The sequence below is a fragment of the Lycium barbarum genome, chromosome 9 (genome assembly GCF_019175385.1).
Source record: "Lycium barbarum isolate Lr01 chromosome 9, ASM1917538v2, whole genome shotgun sequence".
Classification (NCBI taxonomy): domain Eukaryota; kingdom Viridiplantae; phylum Streptophyta; class Magnoliopsida; order Solanales; family Solanaceae; genus Lycium; species Lycium barbarum.
Genome location: NC_083345.1, coordinates 1,405,331 through 1,415,435, shown reverse-complemented (window position 1 = coordinate 1,415,435; position 10,105 = coordinate 1,405,331). Strand labels below are relative to the sequence as shown.

The 10,105-nt window shown below is 34.9% G+C and overlaps 2 protein-coding genes across 2 annotated transcripts; both read right to left on the bottom strand.

The window, feature by feature from the left end:
• Window positions 1-2,068: 2,068 nt before the first annotated feature.
• Window positions 2,069-3,565, bottom strand: LOC132610345 (uncharacterized). Its single transcript, XM_060324645.1, has 3 exons — window positions 3,316-3,565; window positions 2,693-3,225; window positions 2,069-2,578 (listed from the first exon to the last, which is right to left on the bottom strand). The coding sequence occupies exons 1-3, from the start codon at window positions 3,563-3,565 to the stop codon at window positions 2,069-2,071; spliced, it is 1,293 nt and encodes a 430-aa protein (XP_060180628.1).
• A 636-nt stretch (window positions 3,566-4,201) lies between these two features.
• LOC132610344 (uncharacterized) lies at window positions 4,202-5,380 on the bottom strand. Its single transcript, XM_060324644.1, has 3 exons — window positions 5,216-5,380; window positions 4,741-4,878; window positions 4,202-4,672 (listed from the first exon to the last, which is right to left on the bottom strand). Exons 1-3 carry the CDS (start codon window positions 5,378-5,380, stop codon window positions 4,202-4,204), a joined length of 774 nt encoding a protein of 257 aa, XP_060180627.1.
• Between the last annotated feature and the right edge of the window lie 4,725 nt (window positions 5,381-10,105).

Sequence of the window (10,105 nt, the reverse complement as noted above, 5' to 3'; positions counted from 1 at the left end):
TTAATCTTTTTGTGGTCAAAGTTGGCTGCGGATTAATTATTGGTTGGTTAGTCCCTTTTTTTTTTTTTAAGTAAAAAAAGAAACTTAATTATGCCTTTGAAAAGTAATTAAACTGAAAGCGGACTAGTGAATTAAATCACCAACCATGTTGCTAACAAGCATATTTCTACTATATATATATATATATATATATATATATATATATATATATATATATATATAAACGTGAAGGGAGGACCAACATTGCAATGCAAATTGGTACTAAAAATTATATAAATTGTACACGTTAACTAACTACTTTTAATACCACTTAGACACATGTCATGATACTAAATGTTTATTCTCTTCTTATGTATACACGTATGCATTTCAATTTAATTCTCTTCTTTTGAGTGACGCCTATTTATTCCCTCCGTGCACTTTTATTTATCCATTTTTTACTATGCACGCTCTTTAAGAATTAATAAATAAAGTGCATATTTTATCATAATATCCATATTAATTGGTGTATAGTCTCAATAGCCTTAGAAAATGATTTGAAAATGAGGATTAATGTGAAGGGTAAAATAAAAAGATTTTTTTTTTCTTCGACTTGATATGTTAACGTAGACAGGTAAAAGTGAAAATTTATTTTTTAAGTAGTGGACAAGTAAAAGTGAATGGAAGGAGTGTCATTCCTTTATTTTACTCTCCTTTGCATTCTCTGATTATTGTTTCTTTACATTTATAAAAAAAATAATTTGTTTTTTAAGTTGCACAAGTCCGCATTATCTCAATTATCTTTTTATTTCCTTCATTTGGCATATACTGTCTCTGTCTCTGTCTCTGTCTCTACTCTACGAATTTTCGTAGCTTTGACCCTTGTGTTAATCAATTGCAAGAAAAAAAGTAAATTTGCATCTTGAACAACTATTTTCCTCTTCCTCTTACCCTTCTTATGCGTTTGTTTTTCTTTTAGCCTTGAATTTTGAATTCATTTTAAAAAATTTACATTTTAATTTTTGTCTTATAGGGAAATTTAAATTTCTTTTTTATTTAGTTATTGAATTGTACTTAGTGCAATTATAACTACATTAATGTTACATCAAACACCTCTGTTAGTATAGTGCAATGATAGTAAGCACATGAAATTGTACTCTAAGCAGCGACTAACATTTGTACATTCAGAAGTTTAACATTAATTTTACCTCCGCAGTGTTTCAATTGTCCTTTCATTTCCTTCATTTGGCATATACTCCCTCTATCTCAATTTAAGTGTCTAAGTTTGACTAGACACGGAGTTTAAGAAATAAAGATAGACTTTTGAATTTTGTGGTTTAAATTAAAAATGTGTATAATATAATAAAATATCCTTTGAATCTTGTGATTATAAACTTGACATGCAGGATATTTGAATTGTCAACTTACTAAATATAAAAAGAGGCTGACATAACCAAAATAAGACAAACTTTAACAACATTTGAGAAATTAAGGGGAAAAATAAGAGGAAAAGAAACAAAATATGGAGACTCACTAAGGAGAATTGTGATATCCTTTGCAAAATATACAAACCATGAAGACTAACTAAAGTGAGTAACCAAATTCCTATCTATCTTTTTTTACATTTTTTTTTATTCATTTTTGTACAAAATATATTAACTAAATGAATTAATAAAAGCCTCATAAAATAAATGTAAAAAACAAACTCATGTAGTAGTAGTAACCGAGGCTGGCCTTTGTGACTTGACCTTTGCAATAAAGGCTAATTTGTCGTTTTGGCTTAATCAACCCATGTAGCAGTACATGACCTTAATTCTTTGCAATAAAGTCCATTTTGCCATAATCAACCCACGTAGCAGTTTATGACCTTAATGATAATTAAATTTCTATTCATGCATTACTTAAATTTGCATTTTGCAAGTGCTATATATATATATATATATATATATATATATATATATATTAGCACATAATAAAATGCTATGTTTTTTTGGTAATTAAATGATTTTTTATTAATTACCAAATGGTAGTCTTACATATCAGTAGCAGCTATACACAGCATGTTAATCGTCTCATATCAGTACACACGCTAACTAGAGTCTAAAGCTATGAATGTCATTGTAGTAGGTGTAGCTCTAACACACGCAACATACATAACCTCCTTAGCTATAGGTTCCCAAGTTCTACTGTGTTTTTCAAATATTCTAGCATTTCTCTCAATCCAGATGGCATATGTGGCTTCAGTACAGACCAGTTTGAATATTTGTGCTTTCCGGGATTTTCCTTTTAAGTTGTGGATGAGCCACTGTTGATCCTGGCCCCAGTTGACAGGGTTATAGTACTGCATTTGCATCCATTGCCCGACCCTCCTCCACACCTTTTTAGTAAACTCACATTGTACAAATAAGTGCTCCCTTGTCTCATCATGCATTTGACATAGACAACATTTGGGCTTCACCTCTATTCCCCACTTTGCCAATCTTTCAACAGTGAGTAGCCTTCCCAACAGTTTCAGCCAAATAGTAAAAACAACTTTTGGTCTAGCTGTGTTCTGGAACATCATACACTTCCATGGCACTGTGGTCCTTGCAGTTATGGCCTGCTAGTAGATTTGTCTAATCAAGCCCTACCTAGTAGGTTGGATCGGCATCTGGTTTATTAAGTGTCTAGCTTCAAAAAATTTCCTTACTAACCAGCTTGCTTGCTTAGGGACCTGCACACACTTCATTGCCTGTTGTTTGATATAGTAGGTGTGAATCCATCGGATCCACATTTTATCCTGTTTATGCTCAATATCCCACCAGTGCTTAGCAATTGCTGCCCTATTCCAGATGTACATGTTAGTTATGTTCAAGCCTCCCACACTCTTAGGAGAGCACAAATTATCCCATGCTACTAAAGCTTTTTTGGTTATAGCATTACTCCCAGACCACAAGTAGCTCCCGCAATGAGCTTCTATGATCTTTATGACCTTATTAGGAATGATATAAATTTGTGCCCAGAATGCTTGCAGTCCAAATAGTATTGTCTGAATAAGTTGAGCCCTGCTTGCATAAGAGAGTTTTCGAGCTGTCCAGAATGAGATTTTAGCCGTGATCTTGGAAATCAGTGGTTGCCATTGGATAAGAGATATCTTTTGAGTTGCTAGTGGAATCCCTAAGTATTTAAAGGGAAGCTCCCCATAAGAATATCCCAATTTGCTTAAGATGCTCGCTTGGGCAGCTTGTGTTACTCCACCGAAGTAGACTGAACATTTTCACAGGTTTGCTTGTAGCCCGAATGCCTAGGAAAACATATTGAAGCACTGGTGCAATACAATCACTGAAGTTATGTTACCCCTTGAGAATAGGAGCAAGTCATCAGCAAAACATAAATGGCTTATTCCAAGTTTAGAGCATCTTGGGTGGTAGTGAAATTCCTTTATCATCTTGAGGCCATTCAACATTCTACTCCAATATTCCATCCCTATAGCAAAGAGCAAGGGTGACATAGGATCACCCTGCCTTAATCCCCTAGCAGCCTCAAATGGAGTAGCAGGCTCTCCATTAATCATAATGCTATAGCTCACAGTTCTTACACATTCCATGACTCATTGAGTAAATGTAGTAGGAAATCCCAACTCACACATCACCTGCTCCAGGTAACTCCATTCTATTGAATCATACGCCTTTTGGAGGTCGATCTTAATCATGCATCTAGGGGATATATGTTTCCTACTATAACCTTTGACTAGTTCATGGGCAAGAATAATGTTATCACCTATCTTTCTACCCGGTATCAATCCAACTTGCACTTCACATATCACAGTTGTCATGACCTTTTGCATTCTATTCGCCAAAATTTTTGAAATAAGCTTATAGAGGACTGTGCAACAAGCAATGGCTTGATACTCTCTAATGGATGCAGGGTTAGAGTTCTTAGGTACCAAAGTGATAGAGGTGCAGTTTACAGGTTTGTGCATTTTTCCTTGGTTGAAGAAGTCCATAGCAGCTCCCACAACTTCTTGCTTGATTATGCCCTAAGATTTTTTGAAAACACTGCATTGTAGCCATCTAGTCCCGGTGCTTTGTCATCTCCTATAGCCTATAAACTCTCAGTCACTTCGTTTTCAGTAATAGGTACACATAGTTGTAGTCTCTGTGCTTGTGGCAGTGTTGGCCCATTTTTCATAACGTTACTGTTAACGCCGGGTAGAGCAGCAGTGGATGTCCCCATCGGCCCTTTATAAAAAGCCACAATTTTTTCCTTGATAGTTTCTGTAGTAGTCAATTATCTGCTTCCTTTGAGTTCTTTCCTTCAATACTGCTGAGAAATACTTATTATTTGAGTCTCCTAGCTGAATCCACTTAGCTTTTGATTTCTGCTTAATAGCACTTTCCTCTATGAGGGACCATTTCTCTAGTTTTATTATAGTCTGCTTTTCCTGGTCTTGCAATGCATCAGTCCATTGTCGCCTCATCTGTACTTGGATCTCAGCTAGAGATTGTCTTGCTTGCTCTATATTCTGTCCCACATACTTAAACTCCTCTGTGTTCAGTTTTTTCAAGTCCAACTTTAATGCTTTAAGATTCAGCCAAATATTACCCATTCTGTCCCGAGAAAGCTTCTTAGCCCAAATTGCAGAAATAATGTCTTGAAATTTGTTATGCTCCGCCCTGATATTGAAGAATCTAAAAGGAACTTTAATGTTTCTCTGCATATTTGTTAGAGTCAGTACCATAGGGGCATGATCTGATATGTTGGAAAGTCATACTCTAGTACCACTTGTCCCCATGCCATCATCCATTCATGGTTGCCAATGGCTCTGTCCAGTCTGCTGCACACCCTTTCGTCGCCTTGCTGTTTATTACTCCAGGTATAATATTCTCCTTTCCAGGCTATTTCATTTAGGTGCAGATCCTGTAGACATTCAACAAAATCCCTTATTTCAGCATACTACACCGGGTTGTTACTCAATCTATCTTGGGGTAAAGAAGAGCATTAAAGTCGCCACTGATCATCCAAGGTCTGTTAAGCCCATGAGCCAAGTCCTTCAAGTATCCCCGTAAAGCTTTTCTTTGCTCAACTGTGTTGTACCCGTAAATCACAGTCAAATAGCAGTTAATCTCAGCCCCATTTGTGACTAGGCAATGGAGTAGTTGATTCTCCTCTTTGATAAGTGTCACTATGTATATGCTAGTGTCCCATATCATCCAAATTCGACCATTAGTCGTTGTATTATAATTAGCACACTTACCCATCCTGGAACTATGTTTTGCACTATTCTAGTTGCGTTGTGTTGCTTCACTCTTGTTTCAATCAGACCTGCTAGTTTAATGTGTTTATTCACTAGTATCTTCCGCACCTCCTTCTGCTTATATCTCTTATTGACTCCTCTCACGTTCCAAATTAGCCAAGTCATTGCGTAAGAGGTTTCCCTTTATCAGGGGGTAGCACTGTTTTCGTTACACCTGAACTCTGGTCTCCTCCGGTCCTTCTTTTTGCTGATGCTGAGCTTAATGTAGGGAAGTTTGATAGGTGCAATTCAGGATTAAGGCATCCTTGCTCTTGGGTGTTAAGCGCCTGCTCATTCTTCCCACTCTCTTTGTTTTGATCTGGGCTCAGGGGATTTTTTATTACACATGGCATAGTCCCGATGCTAATGTCTTCCATTGCAGTTGGCAGTTCTTTAGCTAGTAGTTGCTCTGGTATTGATTGCAGTACCTGAGCTGGTTGTTCCCTTGGGTTTGTTGCTTGCTGCCCTTCTTGTGCTTGGTTTGGTTCTTTGGATACCCAGTCCTGAATTAGCTTTGGTCCCCTACTAGCAGCCCTCCTTCGTGGTCGTGCTTGAGCAGTAGGAGCTGTTACTGGTGCACATTTATGCCCAATGGACTGGCACACTTCGCAATATAGTGGTCGTCAATCATATATCACAGGTTGGGTAAACAGTTTCCCTTTTGGATCTAGCACTTTAATCTCATTAGGTAAGGGTTTGGTGATGTTTATTTCAATAAGCATTCATGCAAATGAGACCCCTGTCTGCTTTGCCGTATACTCATCTGCATAGATAGGTGTTCCAATAGAGCTAGCAATTCGAATCAGTGAGTTTGAACCCCAAAAATTCATTGGCAATTGTGGCAATTTGGCCCAAAGAGGAATTTCAGTAGGGAATTCCTCAGATAAGTTAAAATCCGGCGTCCGGGGTTTCAAAATCAATGGCTTGTAATTGATGGTGTAAGGTCTAGCATACAAAATTTCACGCATATCCTCAATTGTTTGGAATTTGACAATAAAGTATTCCTCCTTATGTAGATAGACAGTAGGTTCAATTATATTATTCCAAGTTTGGGAGATAAATCTGTTCATGGTATTATAGCCAGGACACTCACCTATTGTGTAAAGAATTAGTGCACACCGGCATTTCTCCGTCTCCCTTTCCACATCCTCTTTCTCCAGCTGTACCACCACCTCACCATCTATAATCATGGGGGGGGGGGGGGGGGGGGGGGGGGGATGTACTGCAAAGATAACCCATTCTCTACAGATCTATTTTTTGCAAACAAATTCACCCAAGGTACCTCTGGTTGCTTACCCGTGTCCCCTCCTTTGCTGGAATCTGATGTTGTTTGTGCATTTACCAGCCCCTCATTTACAGCTCTCGTGGCTGTGGCAGCAGCTGACACAGTACTCACATCTGGTGACTTCATAGCATCACTACCCATCTGCAGTTTTCTTGTTGGCCCCGCTGTGCTAGATGACGACCCTATCTCATTCAATCCTTTCTGAATTGAGACTGGTGGTGTAGTCTTGTTAACCTCACCCAGATCCACCGGCGTAGTTGGTGCTTGAGCCCCTACAAAATTAACAAACGTTTCTAGTGGCATTTTTCGAGGCCTTCCTCGACCCCGTGCCACTTCCTTAGCTCCTACTTTTCCTTTACCTCGTCCTCTTGCCATGGATTCCTCACCGGCGTTAGTTAGCTAACTTGCGCCAGCTTCATAGAGAGAGAACTTTTTTTTTCCATGGATAAGTAGTTTAAACTTTCTACTCGTTTCTCTTCTTTTGTGCAGTAATTTTTCCTTTCAACTGAAGATGTTGTTTTAATATATGTTAATTGAAAACCATTTTGGATGTTTTTGTTTCAAAACAAACTTAGTTGGCTGAAATTGATTTTCAGTCTTCTTCAAATTTGTGGTATTTCAGAGGTTCTTAATTATTTTGATGTCCAACATAATGATTCTTCGGTTTTGTTATTTATCCATTAATTTTCTTGCATATTCATGTCTACAGTACAGTCAAAACTTCACATTTTGAACATTATCTATTTTTTTTTTTAATACTAGCAGAGATGGTCCTAAAAAAGCGAAAAAGAGATGCAGCACACGACTTAGGGTAATACTTCCAATTATGTGGAACAACCGAGTGATAAAGTTTCTATTGAGAATCTTATATATGAAAGCTCTACTCGAGATTAAAAGGTGGTTTGCTTATAACTTTTAATTCTTGTATTAGTAATACGTTTATAAATTATTTTTATTCATTTGTGTTTCAAAGATTATTTGCATGGAAATTATAGTGTCTGAAAGAAAACATGTGAACATTGAAATAGAATTAAGGAAGAAGGTTATCTAAAGTGCAGAATATATATACCGCTTTTTTTAAAATCAAATCCCATATTTATGACCACATCTTTTAAGAATTCTTTTCGATTACTCCCTACATCCATAAAGGATTGGGATTCATAGTAAATATAATTAGCAGATATATGGTTTAAATATGTAAAAGAGTCAGTTAACTTCTCAAATAATAATAAACTGAGAACTATTATTTTGTAAATTTACTATTGACTTCAATAACTGCGCGAAACAAAAGTACACTCGTTTGCTAATCAAAAGTCTCCCTTAACGGCACCAACGTATTTGAATGGAGAATTGTTCTCATATGCTCCTAATTCCACTGGCTGCGTCATATAAGCACAGACAATTTAGAATTTGAGTTTTATAAATTCTTATTGCAATAATAATTGAGTTCTCAATCAAATATTTAATGAATATCTCTATGTCTATTTATATACTAGACGGCTTATGCCCGTGCTGCGCACGGGCCTAACACTTTAGATTATAGTGCATCTATTTGTATGTAGTTGTCTTTGAATAGTGATTATATATATTTATATATATATATATATATATATATAGAGAGAGAGAGAGAGAGAGAGAGAGAGAGAGAGAGAGAGAGAGAGAGAGAGAGAGAGAGAGAGGGAGAGAGAGAGAGAGAGAGAGAGTATATGTTATGTTTAAAATATGATTAATATATCATTGTAGTTTGTGCTCCGTATCTAAAATTTTATTATATTAATATTTGCTACGAATACAAAATCGGCAAATTTATTAATATTTTTTAAAAGAGAAGACTTGTTGTAGAAATTAATTTTCTATCTAAACGAAGAAATACTATTTTTTAATTTTTTAGTAAATATTCTCGATTTAGCTCATTTTACTTGTCATGTTGTCTTTTGTATTAAATTCTATCTAATTTTAAAATATAAATATTTTAAGTATATTTAGTGAACATAACAACTTGATTTTGTCAATATGGGATGCTATGTTCAAAACACGATTAATATAACATTGTAGTTTGTGCTCCGTATTTAAAACTTTATTATATTAGTGTTTGCTACGAATACGCATGGTGTTTAATATGGGGCCCACATTTTATTTTAACATTGTTTGTTTTTTAAATATGGGATTCATTTTTTTTTTTCCAATATTGCTTGATTTTGTTAATATGGGGTTCACTTTTTTTTTCCCGTGAGTTTGGATGTGGTGGGTTCCACTTTTTTTTTTTTTAATACTGGATGGTGTTTAATATGGGGCCCACAATGTGGGATTCATTTTTTTTTTTTATATTGCTTGATTTTGTCAATATGGGATACTATGTTCAAAACATGATTAATATAACATTGTAATTTGTGCTCTGTATTTAAAAATTTATTATATTAGTGTTTGCTACGAATACGCACGGTGTTTAAGATGGGGCCCATGATTTATTTTTTTAATATTGCTTGATTTTGTTAATATGAGGTTTACTTTTTTTTTCTCGTGAGTTTGGATGTGGTGGGTTCCACTTTTTTTTTTTTTTAATACTGGATGGTGTTTAATATGGGGCCCACATTTTTTTTTAATATTAGTTGTTGTTTAATATATATAGGGCCAACAATTTTTTTTAATGAGCCTGTTTAATATGGGGCCCAATTTTTTTTTTTTTTATATATATACTATGTTCAAAACACGATTGATATAACATTGTAATTTGTGCTCTGTATCTAAAACTTTATTATATTAGTGTTTGTTAAGAATACAAAGTCTGCACTTTTTTTTTTCGACATTTTTTATTTTTTTAATATGGGATTCATTTTTTTTTTATATATATATATTGCTTGATTTTGTCAATATGGGATACTATGTTCAAAACACGATTAATATAACATTGTAGTTTGTGCTCCGTATTTAAAACTTTATTATATTAGTGTTTGCTACGAATACGCACGGTATTTAATATGGGGCCCACAATTTGTTTTAACATTGTTTGTTTTTTTAATATGAGATTCACTTTTTTTTTTTAATATTACTTGATTTTGTTAATATGGGGTTCACTTTTTTTTTTCCCGTGAGTTTGGATGTGGTGGGTTCCACCTTTTTTTTTAATACTGGATGGTGTTTAATATGGGGCCTACAGTTTTTTTAATATTAGTTGTTGTTTAATATATATGGGGCCCACAATTTTTTTTTATGGGCCTGTTTAATATGGGGCCCAAAAATAACATTGTTTGTTTTTTTAATATGGGATTCACTTTTTTTTTAATATACTTGATTTTGTTAATATGAGGTTCACTTTTTTTTTCCTGTGAGTTTGGATGTGGTGGGTTCCACCTTTTTTTTTTAATACTGGATGGTGTTTAATATGGGGCCTACATTTTTTTTAATATTAGTTGTTGTTTAATATATATGGGGCCCACAATTTATTTTATGGGTCTGTTTAATATGGAGCCCAAAAATAACATTGTTTGTTTTTTTAATATGGGATTCACTTTTTTTTTTAATATACTTGATTTTGTTAATATGAGGTTCACTTTTTTTTTCCCCGT